General features: G+C 40.8%; 1 protein-coding gene across 5 annotated transcripts in view; it reads left to right on the top strand.

Annotated features, from left to right (window-relative positions):
- cacna2d2a (calcium channel, voltage-dependent, alpha 2/delta subunit 2a) overlaps positions 1-20,715 on the top strand; it is a 179,509-nt gene extending 158,794 nt beyond the window's left edge. For all 5 annotated transcript variants that reach the window (XM_082534147.1, XM_082534145.1, XM_082534146.1 and 2 more), the window contains 24 exons: positions 1,796-1,885; positions 2,616-2,684; positions 3,262-3,336; positions 3,426-3,500; positions 3,626-3,697; positions 3,856-3,927; positions 4,081-4,142; positions 6,213-6,289; positions 9,283-9,343; positions 9,994-10,091; positions 11,566-11,656; positions 11,754-11,816; positions 12,007-12,110; positions 12,213-12,311; positions 12,496-12,587; positions 12,676-12,723; positions 12,826-12,897; positions 12,989-13,141; positions 13,537-13,589; positions 14,574-14,629; positions 14,864-14,987; positions 15,290-15,399; positions 15,684-15,766; positions 16,679-20,715. In XM_082534147.1, coding sequence (XP_082390273.1) covers positions 1,796-1,885; positions 2,616-2,684; positions 3,262-3,336; positions 3,426-3,500; positions 3,626-3,697; positions 3,856-3,927; positions 4,081-4,142; positions 6,213-6,289; positions 9,283-9,343; positions 9,994-10,091; positions 11,566-11,656; positions 11,754-11,816; positions 12,007-12,110; positions 12,213-12,311; positions 12,496-12,587; positions 12,676-12,723; positions 12,826-12,897; positions 12,989-13,141; positions 13,537-13,589; positions 14,574-14,629; positions 14,864-14,987; positions 15,290-15,399; positions 15,684-15,766; positions 16,679-16,801 — 2,022 coding nt within the window. In that variant the 3' untranslated portion in view covers positions 16,802-20,715. The remainder of the gene's footprint in view (positions 1-1,795; positions 1,886-2,615; positions 2,685-3,261; positions 3,337-3,425; positions 3,501-3,625; positions 3,698-3,855; positions 3,928-4,080; positions 4,143-6,212; positions 6,290-9,282; positions 9,344-9,993; positions 10,092-11,565; positions 11,657-11,753; positions 11,817-12,006; positions 12,111-12,212; positions 12,312-12,495; positions 12,588-12,675; positions 12,724-12,825; positions 12,898-12,988; positions 13,142-13,536; positions 13,590-14,573; positions 14,630-14,863; positions 14,988-15,289; positions 15,400-15,683; positions 15,767-16,678) is intronic.
- Positions 20,716-20,762: the final 47 nt, after the last annotated feature.

The raw sequence follows: 20,762 nt of genomic DNA, 5'->3' as shown, positions 1-20,762 counted from the left end.
GGTGAGTGATCAGGCCCTAGAATAGACTGTCAGCTGTTCCATTAACTCTGGCATATTTATATTCTGAGAGCCGCCACTTACTCTAATAGGTTTTCTGAAGGTGGGTGACTACAGCTTTCTGTGCAGGCCCAGAAGACACACTGGGGCCAGATGTTATTTAACCACCGTCTGCCCTTCAGTATCACACACTCATCGGGTAGTCTTGCTTAAATATGATAGTACTATTCAAATAGCAGATGGACTACAGAAGGCAAAAAATTATTATTATACTCACCATCCTGAGTCATACTTTTATGAATGAATAGTTGGAAATACTTTGACTTATATATCCTGGCTTCTTTGTATGGGATCTCAGTGGAGCAACAATAACAGTGCAGGCATTAGTTTGGATGTTTGGCTTCTGTGTGACCAGACTGGTGAGTTCACTGTCTGCATTTGTGTGTGGGGGGGGGACCAGATATCTCCAGTTGCTGACTTTTTATGTTTCCCAGATTGTTGTAGCCGGGCAGAAAATTCCCCCTCTCTATCCTGTGAAGAGGTCTGGCTGTCACTGTCCTGATGGAATATCTCCCTGTGGCGCATTAAACCGGACTTTTATTGAGCTAATAATAGAATAGGTTACGCTTGTCAGCACCTTACTGTTCAGACGCTGGAAAACAAATGGTCAAAATCACGATACTGAAGTAGCTGCATGCTTATACAGGTCACGCCTTTTGTGTTTCAAGGGTAGATGGTGTCAGGGGTCAGACCTTTGCAATATCATTTCCCCTTTCGCTGCTGAAGGGATGGAAATTTGTCGTTATGTGCAAACTGTTAAATTAACATTTAACCCAGATGACCTGCTGGGGGTTTTTTTTGTTTGCTTTTTGCTGATCCTGTTACACTTAATTATATTAATTATAATTATATTATAAAAGTTTGAGCAATGCTCCACCATTTTGAGATTTTGAGGCTGTCTGCATCAGTGTCCATCTCCCACGTGTGTGATCATTAAATCATCGTTTGACTCAACCCGACCGGACCAGTGTTGTTATTGTGGTTTTTCTCTTGTCTCCATCCCCAATATTTTGAACCTTAACAGGTGATACATGACTTTATGGCTCACTGACTGCTGAGTAGGATACTCAGGAAAAAAGAAGCTATTATGGCAGAAGTATACAGTTAGTTTTAATTATACAACAGTTTTGCCTTCTTCTTCTGGTCTCTGTGAGATTATATTTCTGGCATCCATTTCTTTCCTCTGTCATAAGGTGACTTTTTAACCAGTTAAGCATCTCCTAACAGACACAGATCAATCAGTTGTTTTCAAAAAAGACATCCCAGTTTTTGTTTGAGGTGGCTTCAGACGGCAAAAAGAAAATAATGAATATGATGTATTACTAGTAGACTTAACCCCTCACCTCTATTCACAATTGCTGTGGGACGCTATCACATTCCTAGCATTGACAGGAAAGCCTCTGGGAAAATGGCGTGGTTGCACGTCGTGCCATTGACACCCTTAATGTGTTTTTAATAGCTCCTTCATAATGATGAAAAACGGCCTTGAGCGGCTCAGGACTGGAGGCTTTATGGCGCGGCAGGACCGGGACACGGCTGCTGCTGGTGGCCCGCTGCTTTATGTGGTGATAGAGACGAGGCCGGTCAGGGTCTTGTAGTTTTATGACAGATGAACGTCGGAAGGCTCTTCAAGTTCTCTGCTTTAATGGCAGTACATGACACGCACTATAAATGGCTGTTTGATTATGTGTGAATACTGTAGGCAGTCGTACTAGCATTTGTGGTTTTGCTGGTGCAGGAGTACCTGGATGTCCTGGGCCGTCCGATGGTGCTCGCCGGGACTAAAGCCAAGCAGGTGCAGTGGACAAACGTCTACCAGGATGCACTGGTAAGCAAGAATTTATAATCATAATGAATTTATAAGCATATCCTGTGCACGTATAGGCTAGGAGTTGATACACTGACAGTACAAAGCAGTGGTGAAGTCATACTATTTTTAAAGCAGGGGGTACTTTCATTGGCTGGCATATAAAGTGGTTTATTTTTTGCAAATCGCTGTAAATCGTCAGTACACTTTTATTCAATTCCATTTCACTGTACCGGTAGTTTTATTTATATAGCATCAAATCACAGCATTTAACCGCCTATGAGCAAGCACTTGGCGACAGGGGGAAAGAAAAAGTCCAGTTTTTCACAGGAAGAAACCTCTGACAGAAGTTTTCTCTGGGAAGACCAGCCATCTGCCGCAACCTGTTGGGGGTGGGAGGTCTTATCATTTACTAAATCGGGCATGACTGGTATGTAGAAACACGGTGCGTTCGAGATATGTTGGAACTCAGGACTCATGTTCCTGAAAACATGAGTTTGCCGTTAAAAGAATTCATGTGGCAACAACAGCGAGAAAGAAATGGAATTTTGAAAAACAAACAAAAAAAGGGGGCTATGACGTCGTCTATGTGGGGTGTCCATACCTTGGTTTATGGTGGGATTAGTCACCCATCTGGCCACCTCTTGCATTTGCCCCTGGTAAACAGTGTTCTTCATATTTTTGTTGTCATCTATATCTGGGCATGTGCTTTAAGGATACAATTAATTTGATTTCTAATGTGTTTTATTAGGGTTTGGGCCTTGTCATCACCGGCACAATGCCGGTCTTCAACCTCACTGCTGATACTGCAAGCTCTCGGGTAAAAGCAACACTGCAACATAGCATGTGACCTTAAAATAGCTGTGCTTTTGCACTTTATCATTATTATTTAGTAAATATAATGTTTTGGGTTGTTTGTGTTTTTTTACATCTATCCAGGCAGGTAGGGCTGTAAAGTTACTAAAAACAGACACAAGTTGGAGGAGCAGAAGGATTTGAGGTTTTATTTCTTGTTGTTGACCATCATCAATCATTTGTAACGGTGTCCGCCCAGCTGCTCTTCTATGCAACACCTCCCCCCTGAGGTGACGACAGACATCACAGCAACTCATCTGTACTATCTACTAACATCCATAGATGCATCCAGCTTTCAGTATCCATGACCAAAGTATTTACTCTGAGCTTATCACAAAGGCTTAAAGCAGCAAACCGACTCAGTTTAAGATAGACTGTGAAAATATGTGCTAATCAGATTGCGCACAAAGTGATAAGTCAGAGATGGCATAGAGATGTTCTTAGCACGCTCACGGCACAGCCACCAGCCCCGTTTGATTCTCTGATACTAGCAGCGGCTGTGGATAAAATGCTTATAATTGCTTTATGTCTTCTGCATACAGAACCAGCTCATCCTTGGAGTCATGGGAGTAGACATTGCAATCAACGAAATCAAAAAGAAGACACCTACATACAGAGTGAGCATGTCGCTGAAGATGTCTCTTGTGTTACTTTCAGATATGTGTGGTTTTTTAATAATTTCAAAATTCCCTTTTGTGCTGTGCAGCTTGGAGCTAATGGCTATACCTTTGCCATCGATCCAAATGGTTATGTACTGCTGCATCCCAACCTTCGGCCTAAGGTAGACCCAGTTATTAACACTTCTGTGCATCTAAAGAGTTGTCAATGTAAAATTTTGGACATTATTCCTGCTGACTGACGTTCAGCCTCCTCCTCCATCTTCCACTGCTTTGTCTCTCTGTGCAGATCATTAACTTCAGGGAGCCCGTCACTCTGGACTTTTTGGATGCAGAACTGCAAGACAGCAACAAAGAGGAGGTGCAGAACTATTCCCGTGCAATATCATGACTGTCACCACCTGTGTCTCATGCAATTTGTGTTACATTTAACCTTTTAACTGTCACTTGTTTTCAACCATTTTTGTCTTTCATTATGAACACTCACGCCACAGCCTCTGTGTTTCGCTTGCCTTTCAGATCCGCCGACAGATGATTGATGGCAAATCAGGGCAAAGGAAAATCAAGACGCTCATTAAATCAGTTGATGAGGCAAGTCATCAATATATGAAACTCAATCATGATCCGAAGTAGCACCTTACTGGTGTTGTAATGAATTTGAAGCGCTCGGTATGTTTAGTGTCTGTTGTTACTCTCCGATTATGGGAGGAGGTGTGAAGGTTACCTTTTTGTGGTTGCCAACAGAGGTACATCGACGAGGCCGTGCGGACGTACACGTGGACCCCTGTGGAGGGTACAGATTACAGGTAGGTTGGAAATGCAAACATGCATCACCTGACCGTCAGAGAAAAAGATGGCGCAACTTGAACCTGTGAGTGAAGTCCAGATTTTACACTTTAAATTGTTGAGTCACAAGTCTCAGATATCTGCTTGACAGCTTCTGCCTATGAATGTTTGTGAACAGTGGCTTCCCTGAATTAATGGCGGCTCGCTAATGAATTTGACTGAAAATTAAAAAGCCACTTCTTTTTCTATCTTTGCTAACATTTCTGAGGAGTAGCGTAAATTAACTGCTTAGTTTACTCATCTCAAAACTCGGTTGAACATTTGAAGTTGTATCATAATGACATTTCCTCTAGGCAACACTCTGCAAATTACAGTTTATGACATTCGGTAGTCCTACAAATGCCTGATTTGTGTTTTTTATTACGTCTGCTGGCTGCGTGCCTAGTCCTGGCAGAGTGCATATGAGGCTCTCGCTGCACAGTCCTATTAATATCCAACTCAAATGGTTATTCCAGTGTATTTAAGAATCTGTGTGAAACTCAAATAAACTGACATCCAAAGCTCTGCACAGTAGTGTATCCTACATTGTGCAGTTCAAGGCTCATAGAATTTTTTTTCTGTTTGAGTTTTAATCTCTTCCTATTATATCTGTGAAGACTTCTATTTTAGGCTTGCGTGGCAACAAAGATCAAGAAATGGGACATCTCTGTCCCGTTTAAATTCTGCTTTCGGCGATGACTGTTTGTACAATTTATGACCTATTATGTCTTAATGGTGATGTATTGCAGGGTAAAAGTGACGTACTTTCACAGTGGCCTCACTAGTATTGGATAAAAATCAGGCTCTCTGAGGTGTTTTCTATTTTTTCCATCTTTATTGTTTAGGGTCACTCTTACTGCGTTTACCTGCGTCATTTGTAGCTTCAGATGGCAGCTGTTTCCCAGAGAAAAAGCTTTGATGAACTGATTGTACACAAACTGCTCAGAGCCACTCAGCAGACAAATGCTTCCTGTATTTCTTGTTTCATTAGCATTTCATACAATGCAGGGGTACTTGGCGATATGATTATTATTATTAGTTTAATTGTTCTTTATTTATTGTTTTTCTTTTTTATGCCTTGGATTTTATTATCTTATTTGATTATGTGAGATTTTATATTGTAATGTAATTATTATTTATGTGGAGCCCAGGAAGGACTGTTCCATCTTTTTTATAGATTAAGGGGAATTCAAATAAACAGTAAACAAAGAAAGCAAGTGGCTGGTGAATATAGTGGATCGTCATCAGCTAAACTAGTGATTTTCCCTAAAGAAGGTTGGCCACAGTTTTAATGGTAATTGTTATCATTGCCAACAATCTATAGTGTCAAAACTCCCATTAGCTGCCTCACTTTAACTCAAGAAGAAATACAGCAAACTCACAGTTTCCAGCCAATACGTGAATTTGATTGTGATGCTGGTTTCCAACTCTATATTTTTAATCATGGACTACACCAAACTAGCTTTGGATGATTCAAAGTTCCAAATAATCCTTATTTACCTTTAACAGCCCCATCCACTGTCTGAAACAAGTCATTTGAGCTCTTTCCGCTCCTTTCTTTCGATTGGCTACCCCTCTCTAACAGAAGGGTTGAACACAGCAGATGGCGCTGTTTTACTGAAACCTAGAGTTGTGTATTTGACAGTACAAAGAGCTGTCTGTTTGAGCATTAGAGCCTTATCAATTTATTGGCAGGCCGATATTATCATCAATATTAGCTATAAATGCTGATCGTTAAATTACTAGATGCAGGTAAAAGATGCTAGGATTTTTTTATCTTTTTAAATTTTGTGTGTCTTAAAAAAAAATGTCGGCCAATGTATCAGAATATTGGAAAATTAAATCACCAAATACTTGTATCAGCCTTAAAAATCCTTTTCTGAACTGAGTGGTTTCCTCTTGCATATGCACAGACTTGATTTTTTTGAGAACAGAAAATAAGCAAAAGCAAACTAGGCGTGCAGTAAAGCACATATGTATTTTGTGTATTTGTGGCTTTTAACATAATCTTGCATTAAGGGTTCCTGTTTTTTTGGATCTTTTCACCTCAGTCTAGGGTTGGTACTGCCTACATATAGTGAGAACCACATCAAGGCCAATCTAAGTGACCAGATCCTCCAGGTGCAGTGTAAGTACTCTTGGGTATACCCAACATCCTTCACTCTCTGTCTCTACTACTCTGTCTCTCTTGCCTCTCTGCTCTCCGCCCAATATGACCTTTACGCTCTGGTTCAGTCCTCTGTCCCGGGTCTTCAACATCATCATAGAGAGTGTCCGAGTGGAGGCACCTGCCCAGTCCCCCCCCTCCCCCTCTCCTTCACTCCTTGTCTTCGCTCTATCTATGCTCTCTGATAGGCAGGATCATTCCTGAGTCCCCCCGACTCCTCTTCTGCCCCCGTTCCCTCCTGTCTTCATGCTGTGCTGTAAAAACGGTGATGTTTTTTCTTCACACTGGCTGAAGAAAAAAAACAACTGAACTAACAGAAAGGTGAAAGCTGTGGTCTTACTGTGTTACTCAGGTGAAAATAATGGTGACCTTTGTGCTATTATTTTTTTTGCCAAATGCTCTCGCCTCTTCTTCCACCAAGTAATGATTCTGAAGCGTCTGTGTTCAAAGTATTTGATGTTATGGATAACTGTGAAAACATGCATGCTTTTCACTCCTTATGATGATTTTTTAAAAATAATTTTGGGAACTTTTCCTTGTGTTATGTGTGTTATTTTTGATTTGATTTAATTTTTTTGTTAGACTGTGTGAGATGTTTCTCGGCTTTGGAATCATTCAACTGATAAACTCCCACATGGCCTGGGATACTGGCTTGTCAACTGTGGGAGTTTGGGTTTTTTGTGGGTCTGAATGGGGACACGTGTTGTCTCTCTCATTCTTTCTTTGTCCAGACCCCATTACTTCCCTCTTTTCCTGGTGCATTTGATTTTTTTCCCCATGGTTATCTCTCATAATTACTGGTTTGTCTTTGCTGTTTTTTTCTTTTCCTAGATTGTCATGTTTGGTTTTGTTTTTCCTTTCTTCCGTTGGTTTCCGTTTCCTCGTTTGCTCTTGCAAATAAGTTGTTTGCTCTTCATTTCTTTTTTCTCTCTTGTCTTGTTTGACTTTAATTGGTTTCTTTTTTTCAAGAAAACAATATTTTTATTCAAACAGTAATTGAATAAAATATTGTCTGTGATCCTCCCTTCCCACCCGATCCCCTGTTTCTTTTCTTGCTCACTCCTTCTCTGATGGATCCACACAGTGTCATACACCAAGGGCAAGTATACTCCATATTGGTCCACGTTCCCTACCTCTACTTCCTACTCCCTACCGCTTCCTCCCCTTTCCTACACCTCTCATCCTAAACCTTCTCCCGCTGACACCCCCCCCCCCCCCCCCCTCCCTTCCCTCACCCATCCTAGCCTGCTTGCCTCTGTTCCTGCCCGTCTTGCCTTCAGGATTTCCTCCCCTTTCCCTCTTTTTTTCTCCTCCACTTTCTCCTCTAATCCCTCCTTCCTCCTCTTCCTTCTCACTCTCTTGCTGCAGCTCAGATCCCACATCTCTCACAGTGGCTCCTCCAGTCCCCAACCTCGACCACCTTCTCTCATATCCACTGCTCCAGAATCAGAAATAAATAAATAATTAAACAAACAGCTGTACCCGAGGAAGACAGATATTCATGTTTTCTGTTAAAACTTGTCTTTTGCTCCCTGCACCTCAGTCCTTTTCCTTTTGTAGATAGCTCCAAACACGTTGTCTACCTTCTTTCCTCTGCCTCTCTCTTCCACTTCATTTGCTTTGACTACATTTCTCTCTTTCCCTCATTTTTCTCTTCCTCACCTTCCCCATTTCTCTTTGGCTCTCTTCTTCTTCTCTTTCCGTATTTTTCTTACAGTGTAGTTTATAAACGTCTTAAGTAAGTCTAACACTAAGACTCAGGTATTGATAGATATTTAATTAAATAAATAAATATGTATACATTTTGTGGAATATCTATTGTTATTTGGGCACATCGAGCCCTACTAAAAGATCTGTAATTATTCAATGTAAGTCTGTGCAAGTTACTAGCTATAATAATATATCAGCTATTGATAGTGATGGCATTTTTTACAGTATAATAGGGATATGTTGAAGTCATGATTTTTTTAAAGGCATCTATATATAAATACACTGTTTGTTAGCTGCAGCAGTATCTCATGACTGGGAGCATTGCAGCTTGCAGACTGCAGACCTACAGTCTGAGCTGTGTCCTGCCCTCTCAGGTCCTCCCATATTGTCAGGTGTCAGGGTGCCAGTCGGCATGGCACCTCACTTCTATGTCGTCCCTCTGTACCCCCTATCTCCATCAGCTTGTCTCCCTCCCTCCTCACCCCTCAGACTGCCAGGTGCACGGCCCAACGCTTCCTCAATAAAGCTGACCCCGGATGTGCATGGCATTGTGGGCGGAAAACTACCTGGGCACTCTATTTTAGCTCTTCAAATGAATATTTAATTCCTCTTCTGGACACAGTTGCAGGTCACGACTTAATGAGAAAATGACATGTCGGATTCATCGCAGACTCACCTGCTGGTTGATATTTGTGTTCTGTTTTGTCTGTGATAGATTCACTGAAGTTGCCCTTTTGACATGCCCTTCACAATGCAATGCATTTCCTCTGATTATGTGTCTCTCCGAGTCCTCTCTCCTGCCAGTCTGAGGGGTGACCACTTCCATCAGGACCTTCACCCACCCCCCCTGCAATAGTTGGCCATGTTGATGCCTGCCTGATCTAAAAGCACTCACCGTGGATAACCTGTCTGAGAACTCACTTCCTGACAAATCAAGTCAGTTCTCCGACATCCCAAATATGTTAGATTGAAACCCGACACAATCAGAAAATGTTTGCCGGCAAAATAACAAACCAGAAACCAAAAGTGTGAGTGCTTCTGAAAGTAAAACGGTCTTCCATTGAGTCAGGTTCCTTTTTAGGCACCATATTGGCTAACGCTAGTGTTCCCATGATACCTCAGTGTTGCTATGGTAAACTCCCTTCTGCGTCCCCGCACCTCTGAAGAACAGCTGCTGTTTATCCACAACTCCCCACTGCTCTGCCCACTGCTCTTCCTGGATAATCTTCCCCTTTCTGTTGCAGATTTTGAGTCACTGCTGCCAAACACTTTTGAGTCTGAAGGACATGTATTCATTGCTCCCAGGTAGCCTTGTCTGTGATTGCTGCCTGTCGTTAATGGTCATCGGTTTTCGGTGCCGTCTTTGCATCCTGTTTTCTTTCCACCTCGTATTTCAAAGTTTCTTGTATGGTTTGATTTTACATTTTGAGTGGTGTGTTTACTCATAGTTAAAAGTTCATTTGACAAAAATTACATTTATGAGGAATAAAATTCATCTGGTTTTGATTTTTTTTTCATATATTATTCATAAATTGTATTCCCCAAGTTACACTCATTACACGAGACCACTGAAGACACATCAACCCTTCTTGCCTGCTGCTACTGTGGTGCTGCATGTTTTACACAAATTAAGCATTATTAATGCATTTGCACAATGTATTGTAAGGATTACTGAAGCTATTGGGCAAAAAATATCATCTGCATGTGCATACAGCCTATAATATGCTCGGTATTGCAGTACAAGTCCACCTTTTGTTTTGACTGACACCACTATAGCACATTAAAGCTTTGCCATGTGCATGCGGCACACAATAGCATCAAGTAATGTGTGTATGGGTTTGTGCATCTTCATCTCCATTGTGTGTCCATCTATGAGGAGCAAGTGAGGCAGAATAAGAGTAACGAGCTCTATTTTTGCCTTCTCTTTGAATTAAAACACTGCGTCTCCTCCTCAGGGAGTACTGCAATGATCTGGAACTGTCCAACAACAACACTGAGTTCCTGCTCAACTTCATTGCTCTAATGGAGAAGGTGACACCAGACTCCAAACAATGTGAGTTTCATTTTCTTTTCACCCACACAGTTTGTTCTACATTAAATAATTCACCATGAGCTCGTCTATTGTTATTCTGTAAACATATCCCATAAAAAGGCAAAATAAACAGCAGTGATCCAACTAATAGGTATTTTCTTCGTAGCCAGAATCTGATATAACCTATTGCCTGTTGCCTAGATACAGTTAAAAAGCATCAGCAAGCCTCACTTCTGCACCTGATGACATGTTTCTTTCTTGTGACGAGCACAGTTTATTTCGAGATAATCCCACATGCTTTATCCTGCTGTCGCAAATCCTCCAATGATGAAAATGTGTATTAATTCACAGCTGTAAATAGTACGTAACAAATGCAATATTAAGCTTTCGGTGAGAAATATTTAGTAATAACCACAGCAGCTCAGTAGAAGAAAGTTGTTAGGTTGTTTTGTTTTGTTTGCCAAGGAGGTTATGATTTTGGCAGTCTTTGTGTTTGTAAATACGATGGCCGGAAAAGTTTTGAATGAATTCTGATAGAAGTTTGTAGCGGTGCAGAGTGCGGTCATGTTAAAAAATCCAGCATAATTCTGTTTACATCCACTAAAGTCTTCAAAGTCGACTTAATGATTTTTTGACCAAAAGCCTATTTAAAGGTGTGGTGTGCATTATCGACATATAAAAAGTACCACAATTAAAAATATATCACATTTGATCTTTGACCTGGTGTTCAAGGTCAAAAAGGCCAAAGTGTTAATAACAATATATAGAGCTATTTAAATATTTGTTTCTACCTGTGGTTGTTTGTATTGACAGCATATAGGTAAATAGGGAATTATATATCACATTTCAGTTTGCATCCAAATCATCTTATGTTTGACCTCTGACCTCACTCTGACCTGCCTTTCTTTCAAATGTACCACAAAATGTGCTGCAAGTGTTTTCAGGAGAAGGACAATGAGCTGCCTAGTGGTGCCTATTATCCATTACCTACTCATACATAATGTTTGTGTAATCGAAGTAAGCGAATGTCTTGCTACCCATATCTGATTTTAACCCTTATCTGAGGGCTTCCTGTTTGTGCTAAGGGTTAGTCCTAGTAGGCTTTCAAGGAGGAAAGAGTTAAAATCGGGATTTGGTCCACACGTTCCACATTGGGCATCTGATATAGACCATGTGTCGCCTCAGTGCAGCTGTCAAATATGCCCAAATTGTTGTTGTTTTTTCTTCTTTTCAAGAACCATAAAATATGCTTTTTCATCGGGTTTTAAATGTAGAAGAACTGCTGAACTAATGATCCAGAATACCTGACATCTGCTATTAATGCAGTGTCACCTCAAACACCATCACTGTCAATCAGACAGTTACCAGTCCTGGATTACTACCGTGGTGTTAACACAATCTCTATATTTCATTTTTTGAATATAACGACTATCATCAGCTGCTATATGGCAGCACCCCTAATGTGGATTAAACTCTCTAATCTCTCTTATGCCAGGTGACAATTTGCTCCTTCACAACCTCATTCTGGACACGGGCATCATCAGACAGTTGGTCGAGAAAGTGTGGAAGAATAAAGATTTGAACACGTGAGTGTGACCAGCCAGTATTGAGGGAAGTGCATTTTAAGATTTTTGGATATTGATTTGAAGCCCCTTTCTGTCTTTGCTTCCACCTGACATTTAGATACGGCTTCCTGGCTGTGTTTGCTGCAACAGATGGAGGTATAACAAGAGTGTTTCCAAACAAGTGAGTGCACTCTTCATCGAGGCCCATGTGTCTGGACTCCAGCTGCTTTGTAGTTCTGATACATTTTTCTCTTTGTTCTCTTTTGAAGTGGTATGCTGTTAAGTTTCAAAAAACATGTGGGATAGGCAAAGCAGGCAGCTTATACGTGAGAGACAATTACAGCTCTGGTATCTCTCGTTTTAAACCTTAGGGCTGCAGAAACCTGGGAGGAAGACCCTGAGCCGTTTAATGCCACCTATTACCGCCGCAGCCTCGACAACAAGGGTTACATCTTCCGAGCGCCTTATCGAACAGGTGAATGATGCTCTTAGTCTTGAGTTATATAACTCGCCTCGTAATAGAAAAGGCTGTTTGTTTCTAACCTCGCTCTCTTGGCTCGTTTTCCCTTTTTTGTAGCCAGGGACGAGCAGCTGAACCCAGAAAATGACACCGTAGGTATTCTGGTCAGCACAGCTTTGGAGATGACAATAGGAGGGAAGACCATCAAACCTGCAGGTGGGTACTCTTCTGAAAGAGGAAACAAATTGTTGAGATATAATGATAGAGAAAAGCTTTCGGAGCGAGATAATTACACGTCTGAGTTTGTTATTTTGTCACTTTGTGTTGGCATGTCTCTGCCCTGCATATATCTATATATCTATCGTTTTCTTCTGTGAGCTTTTAAACTTTCTTTCCTCAGTTGTCGGAGTGAAGCTAGACCTCGAAGCCTGGACGGATAAGTTTAAGATTCTTGCCAGCAACCATACAGACAGCCGACAAGGCTCAAATACGGTAAAATACATATGTTTAATATAATATACGTAATATATAAATCTTTTTTTATTTGGCTAACACTGTTTTTTTTCCTTGTCTGTGACAGTGTGGACCAAACAGGGGCTGTGAAATGGACTGTGAAGCCAACAGTGATGTAAGTATTGATGCAAATTTTAACTGGACCTTCTGAATCTGAGCACTCCCCAGCTTATCTCTGTACTTCCAGTTAGCAGTGCGTTTCTGTGTCTGTCCACAGGATCTGCTGTGTTATTTAGTAGATGACGGCGGATTCCTAATCATGTCCAATCAGAAGGACGACTGGAACAAGGTTTTATTAAAAAAGAATTCGTTCTTCCGCTGATCGTAGCCTCGCGCTTAGCTTTACACTGAGCTTGCCCTCGTTTTTTTTACCCCCACAGGTGGGCATGTTCTTCAGTGATGTTGACCCCTACTTGATGTACGCGCTCTACAACAATTCTTTCTACAACAGCAAACAATCATTTGATTACCAGTCTGTTTGTGAACGGATGCCCAACAGCGAAGCCGGAGCTGCACCCAGAGGAGTGTTCGTGGTAAGATAACACTTGAAAGAGAGATACCGTGAGTGAAATGAAGGAGGCAGAGTAGAAGACAATTAGTTTAATCAATGCATGGACGTATGGGGAAACTATAGCTGCATTCACACTGCAAGTCTGTGTGCAAAAATCAGATCAGCTACTGACTTTTTAAGAATTAGTTTTTGTTTAATTGGACTAATATCAGATTCCAGGGTGAACTAGTGAGAGATATCACTTTTATATTAAAGTGGGTTCCATTTACTTTATAGACTTTCTCCACACAGGTGTCAGTGGATATGGCGTCAATGGCAGGAATAGTTTGATTCCAAAAGCAGCCCGAATGTAGCCTAATGGGTGTTTGATTGAACTTAAATATTGATTTTGTTTTTTATTTCCCTCTGTATCTGTAGCCCACTATTGCAGATTTTGCCAACCTGGCTTGGTGGACATCAGCTGCTGCATGGTAAGATTATTAATGTATAGTAACATACAGCAAGTGTTATACGTATTACAAACTGATAATATTTGTTGTTATTAGCCAGCATTATTTCATAGATCCATAATTTGTTAATACAAAAAAAAAAAAGAAAAAGGTTGGGCCAGGTGAACCCTCCTCACATAATATTTGGATTTAATTCAAAGTGTTGAATTTATATTTTACTTCTCTTCACTGTTATTTTAAATACCCAAAGACCATGATTTGGACAGATGAAACAAACATTAACTTGGAAACAAAGCATGCCACATCATCTGTCAAACATGGTGGAGGCAGTATTATGGCATGAACATATTTGGCTGCCACTGGAACTGGGCCAGTAGTGTTTTATGATGCTGTGACTGCTAAAGCAGCAGGATGAGCTGTGACGTGTACAGGGCTACACTCTCAATCTCAGATTCAGCTAAATGCTGCACAACTTATCAGACAGCGCTTTGGGGTGAAAATGGATAATGACCCGAAGGATAGTGCAGAAACACGAATTTCTCAAGGAAAGAAATGGTATATTCTTCAATGATCTCAGCCCAACAGAGCGTATTTTTCACACACTTAAAAAAGGCTGAATGACTACATTTAAAACAGTCCTTATATTTAAAATAATGTTAGTTTATGCCTCTCAAAATTTGAGACTATGTAAAACAATGTGTATAATACCTGAACAGTTACTGCACATATTTTTGTTAAATTACTTGAATTAAAGCTGAAAGTCTGCATTTCAATCACATGTTATACTGTACTGTATTGCACTGCCATCATTTTCATAGTTATTTCTGTGGTCAGGTAATTGTGACTCGTTTTGTAAAGTTTTACGGCCTGCCATACTCATTACCTGGACTGCTGCATGTGCAGTATTCCTGCTAACAAAAAAGCTTGACTCATGATTTTAATCATTGCACAATGTTACATTTTTTTGTCCACAAGTTGAATTAAAAACAAATCCTGTCTCCTCAGGTCTTTATTCCAACAGTTCATATATGGACTGGCATACCACAGTTGGTTTGTCACAGGTGGGTGACATGTTTTATACGATACCATTTTTATACAATATTGGAAAAAAGGTTTAAAAGTGCTAAAAGTAGATTTTGATCAAATCTATTTGGAGCTTTAAGCCAACAGCAAATAAACCTTAAATCCAAATGTAGTGAAAAAATTACACATGACATACATCTTTGGGCATTAAGCTGAAAATAAGATCTGAGAAATGAGTTAAAGAGATAATCATCTCTTTTTTTTTCATGCAGATGAGGTGGATGCCGAAGGAATCGACTCTAAAGAGAGAAGCTGTGTAATGATCCAGACCCAGTACTTCTTTAGTAATCTCAGCAGTTCCTACTACATACTGCAGGACTGTGGCAACTGCTCCAGGTCTGTATGCGTGACGTAGTACTTTTAACACTCACACATAATCAGACATGCATATGCTTAGACAAGTAGCATGAAGAATCGCGGTGTGACAGCGACGCAGTTAGTGAGACAGATTCATCTTTCTGTTGGAGTTAATAAACTCTGCTGATGATTAACCCATATCAGCTCTAATGAAATCGTCGTATCATTGGCTAAATGAGCCTTATAAGACTGTCTCATGAATCTCGCTCATCCATTAGCAAATGAGTCTGTGATGTAAGTGAGCAGAGGGGGGTTGTTGACAGAGCTGTCTCTCTCTGCAGGCTGATTCATGCCAAGAGGATAAACAACACCAACTTGCTGTTTGTGGTAGCAGAAAAGATGCCATGCAACACCTGCGAGATAGAGAAGCTATCCCAGGAGGAGAAGGAGTGTATCCTTTTTTTTCCCTTCACATTGTACACCAGCTGGCACTGGAGAAGAAACACTCTGTCATCTCTAGATTTTCTCTCCTCATCACCATACCTGTGGAAACGCGAACATTTCACATTCATTTTAAGGCTATTTTTAAGATTGATGGCATGAATTATAGCCAGTCATTTACATGTGTAGGGCTGCATGAGGAATTGGTGCTCAGGCGGATAATGAAAAATTGCACAGAAGAAAGAAAAAGAAATACAAAGGAGTTTCATTTTCCTTAATGGAGTCAATTTTCAGTCAAGGAGGAGGATCCATGTAAAGAACCGCCTGAGGCACGCTATCGAAAAGGACCCTCCACCTGCTTCGACAGTAACATCGCTGTAAGATTTTCAGATAACACAACACATGAATATCCACCTTACTGTGAAGAAAAACAAAAACATTATTTAGCATTGAATCCTGGTGCTTGCTAGTTAAATATACTATGTTTAAAATTTGTCACCAGAGCATAGCTAAAATCCTATCGCTATGTTCAGTTGGCTCCAGCTGGGGTTTTGAGCTTTCTCTGATTTTCTAATGCAGCTGGTAACAGTTGGTTCATTATGTAACACAAAAAAATATCCTATTTTTATTCTGAGATCAAGTATTGACCTGGTAATTATATGCCGTTAGGCCCATTATTTGCTGGATAAAGACCCAGTTTTTGGAGATTTGCCTCTGTACACCACAGCAGTGGATTTCAAAAATCAAACAATCAAGATGCTTTAATTCAAGGGATTTTGTGAAATTTGTTGCATTAAGTGTACTGAGGCAAAACTAACAAAAATTGTGTGTACACTTTTAAAGATTTACATCTCGCTCACGCTCAATTGCAGTTCTTGCTGCCAAAGATGGCACAACCAGTTATTAGGTTTAGGGAGGAATTACTTTTTCACATCAGGCGAGGTAGGTATGGATAGCCTTTATCCCTTAATAAATGAAATCTTCATTTAATAAAATAGTTTTTATCTAATACTAAAATTTGTTTGATGAACTGTGGCAAATACAAAAACACTTCAACGACACTAAAAACTGAGGAAGGGGGCGATTACATTTTCACAGCACTGTATAGTCAACTAAATGAAAATTACTTTGTTCAGACTCTGTTGGCAATATAGAGCTCGATGCAGATAGAAGGTAAGATAAAAGTGTTGCCAGAGAGCGATTATTGAATGTAAGTGTTTATTTGATGGTGGAAGAACTTTCATATAAACTCAGTTTATAACTCAAGCTTCCTTTCTGTGGTTTTGCAGGAGAACACGTCGGACTGCGGGCGAGGTCACTCCTTCCGCCCATCCCTCTACACTTTACTGCTCATTCAGCTGCTTCTGCTTTATCCAGCTGTCAGTCCTCACCTTCTCTCCCTACTACATTAATTTCATTTTCCTGCACTTGTCCTCCTTTTCACCCTCCTCAGCTTCTGTCCCATCCTAAGCCCCCCTCATCCACCTCCTAGCCCCTTCGCCCTCCACCTTGGTATAGTCATAGGTAATTATGGGACTTCCCATCATGGTGAGTTGGAAGCCCTGAGCGCTGCGCTACCCAGCTTGCTTTGGTCTGTGTTGCTTTGTGAAAACAGAGACATTTGCGTCCTCACCTTCATCTGCGAGATGAGCTAGGGTGGTGCTGGACCACTTGGATCATCAGAGGCAATGTCAGAAAAGAGATATCAAGCCACCCAACCACCCCGTCAAGCCTACAACCATCCCACCACCTTCTCCATCCAGACAAGGGAGGGTGAAAAGGACAGGCCGATGTCCTCGTCAAAGACCTCCCACCACAGACTGGAGAACTGAGTTTGCGTGTCCACCTTCACCTCTGTCTGTCAGAGGGACAGCAGGACTCCTCCTCCTTCTCCTTTCCTCCATCTCAGAGTCTCATCGCTCTGTCATTTGCCTCTTGTAAGAGGCTGTGGACCATTCAGCCAGTAATAGCCACCATAGAAGAAAAATAGCAGAAAAATAAAAGAACTGTTAAGTATACAAAATGTCACATATAAACTGCTGAAGTGATGAGTATTCTAAACATACAGTATATTTAGGTTTTAACATGAAAAGGAAGTTAAGTGTAAAAAAGACAAGAATTAGTTTATGCGCTATATCTACTTGCCAAAATGAGATATACTTTCGTGTGGTCTTATTTTTATAGCCAAAACACGAAGATGAAATGGATTTAGATTTAGGATAAAGCTCGAGAGGAAGAGGAGACACTCGGCAGCTGAATGCTGACTCATAATTACAGATTAATGCTTTTAAAAGACATCCACTGGGGATTAATGTAATTACACGATGGTAATCTCATTTTCTTGAAGTATTTTTCCTCATACTTACTATTTGAGGTTAGTGCTATCTGGCTTTTATTGTAAAATATGAATCAGTGTTCGGTTGCTGCAGGAACTTGTTGTGTAGTATTCTCCTTTACGATTAATCGGCCACGCTGACCTCGGCTTTGGACTGATGTTTAAAGGGGAAAAAAAAATCTCTGCACCCTCTGATGAAAAAGCTCACCTCTGCCACTCCTCATGAGGCTTCTCCAACAACCTCGACTAACGCTCCTAACCGTGATTTGTATTCGTGCTTTACTTTTGTCACACAGCAAACACTCAAATCTCCCCGCCATAGTAGTTCCAGTTTTTTTGTCCCTTCCTTTCTTCCTCATCTGTGCTTGGGTTGGGGGGGGTGCTAATCATTTTTCTTTTGGTGTGTGCTTGTATTACCTTTGAATGATGCTGTTCAAACTTCAAAACCATTCGCTGCTGGGGGATAGGGGCTTATCAACATTTCCAACAAAAGTGCAGAAGAGGCCACTAAATATGGTGATCATGTGCAGTAAGTAGTGTGGTTGTAATCCATCACAGTCCGTCATTTGATCATGTGTGAAAAGTCATTTTAGACTCCCATGTTTAGGAGCCGCTCTGTTTCATAGTGCCTTGATGCACTTTGTTTTGGAACGCACCGGCTGTATAAGAGTAGAGCTACTGTATAGTACCTTTATAAAGCAGCCGTCTTTGAGGCTTTGGACACTACAGGAGCCTAAGACTGAATCTGTTGGCTAAAGAAATAGCTTTACACAGAGCCATCGAACTGACTGGCTCGGCTTAATGTATTTTCCCCTCTTGGCTGTTGTTGCTGTACTCCTCCAACGCCACCTGACTGTCATCATATGGAGTTACTATACCGTTCCTTTACAAAGCCATGTATAGAGCTACACTATCAGTATACAGCGACTTAACTGGCCATAGAGCTTTTTTTTGTGTTGTTTTCTTTTCCTTTCTTTTAGGGCCACCTGACTGCTATAGTTCTGCCTGAATCGTATGTGTTTGTGTGTGGATGTATGCGCGTTAGTTTAAAAACCCTCAAAGGGAATGTCTTTTTAAATGAGTCGTGGAGTGCTCGGGGGATGGCAGTTGTGCCCGTGTAACTGTTTTTCCTCGGCGTGTTGCGACAGACAAAAAACAAATCCAGTGTTGCTGTGGAGAAAAGGGGGGGATTTTATGAAAACAAAAGGAGATCCATGTTGACTGCTTAAATATTAATATACGGGGGCAGAGGAGGCAGAAAGAATGTGTAGTTCATCAGTGTTTTCTGTTTCAAAACCTCGCTAAATGCCTTAGTGTTACACGTATGGAGCTCCGATACCCCTACATAACCCTCTTTCTCACACACAAATCGATCCTGAAGTATTTCCCTCCCCTGGGCTTTTTTTTTTTCTTGGTGTTATGCAGTAAATATAGTGAGCTCTAATTTTATATTTTTATGTCTCGGAATGATTAGTTATCGATCGATGCCTGTTTGATTAAATGCTTGAAAGTGGGTGGAAGTTTTTAAAATTAAAAAAAAAAAACAAGACAAAGAAAAAAAAGCCTCTGACCTTCGATGTTCACATCCCACCCGAGACTTGCCGTAGTATTGCTCAGGTGGGATGATTCACTCGACATTTTGAAGCTTAACTAGACACTCTGTACAGTCGTAGGTACTATTTGATGTGACAAATGTTGCTGGCACAGTAACTGCAGCTCAGCTCTGGACAAATCAGAGGAAAAACAAAATTCATACTGTTAAAGACAATGAAAATCAGAATGAGCATTTCCAATGTGGCCCGTTACTATCTGATGCTGGATGCAGTTTCACTTTTCTGCCATCTGTTTGTCTCTGTCCTGTGCCACTATTCTGTCTGTATTTCTCTATTTCCACTGTCTGTAAATGAACGCTACACGTGCCTGTGGAAATGTACCCCCTGCAACTTACTCTCCTTTTCCTGACTGTGTGCGCACACAATCTCACTCCCAAACTGAATACACTCTGTGCACCTGCACTCAGACATTATGCACACACACACGCACACACCTATAAGCAACCATGTAATGACACTGACTCATCCCCCGCTGGGAGATGTCAAACACCAGGAAGAAGTAAGCCAAGGACGTCACCTTCCAGGTGTTTTTATTTTATATTATTTATTTTTTCGTGAGCGGACGGGATGTCAGAGGCAAGCTCAGGGAGTGGGTCTCCACAGAGCATCACGAGCCTGGTAAACAGAAGGTCGTGGGAGAGACATCTAGTGACGTCTGTGTGTGCATCCTGATGGAAAATAGCTTCCGAAGGGACACACGTCTGATTTCTGTGGTTTGACAAATTTAATTTTGCCAAAAAAAAAGGGAACTTAAATAGATAATTGGACCAGCTTGGGGGACGAGAGGGAGGGGTCAGCTTTAAAACATCACCCTAAAGTAGATTAATGCGGGTTTTCACGAAGCGTCTCCCTTCCCCTCCACCGACCCTCGCTGCGACCCTTTGTGTTGGTGCGTCTATGTGGGAAAGACACGTGTGTATGTGATTCTGTAGTCTGTAGTCTGGTGCTATGTGACCATGTTTGACACGTGTGTGAAAAAAATAACAGCAACAATTTAGAGAGAAAAAAAAAAAGAGTAAATTCAGTCAAACTTTCAGTGAAGTTTAAAAAAATATAGGAATACAGCACTGTTGATAAGTTTGAGATCTGATGTCAAAATGTTTTCTCTTTTTTTTTTTGGTTTTTCTTTTCTTCCTCGTACGTGTGTGAGTGTGAATGTTTGTATGTGTGGAAGATTTAGCTCCTTCTTTTCTGGGCACTAGTCCATGTCGTCGCTCCATTCTTTTGTACAGATGAAGCTTAAAAAAGAAGAAGAAGAAAACAAAAAAGAAGAGGGCAAAATTTGTAAAATATTGTGTCTGTGACTCCTTGTAAAATATTTTCAAATTGTTTATTACAGAGAATCAGTTATTAAATAATGTTCATATTTTTCACTTCATTTTATTGTGTGGTGTTTTGTTTTTTGGGAGGGGTGGAAAAATTCCC

This window comes from Aulonocara stuartgranti (genome assembly GCF_965226115.1).
Source record: "Aulonocara stuartgranti genome assembly, chromosome: 5".
NCBI lineage: Eukaryota > Metazoa > Chordata > Actinopteri > Cichliformes > Cichlidae > Aulonocara > Aulonocara stuartgranti.
The sequence above is the reverse complement of the archived record's forward strand: the minus strand, read 5'-3'. Positions and strand labels throughout refer to the sequence as shown.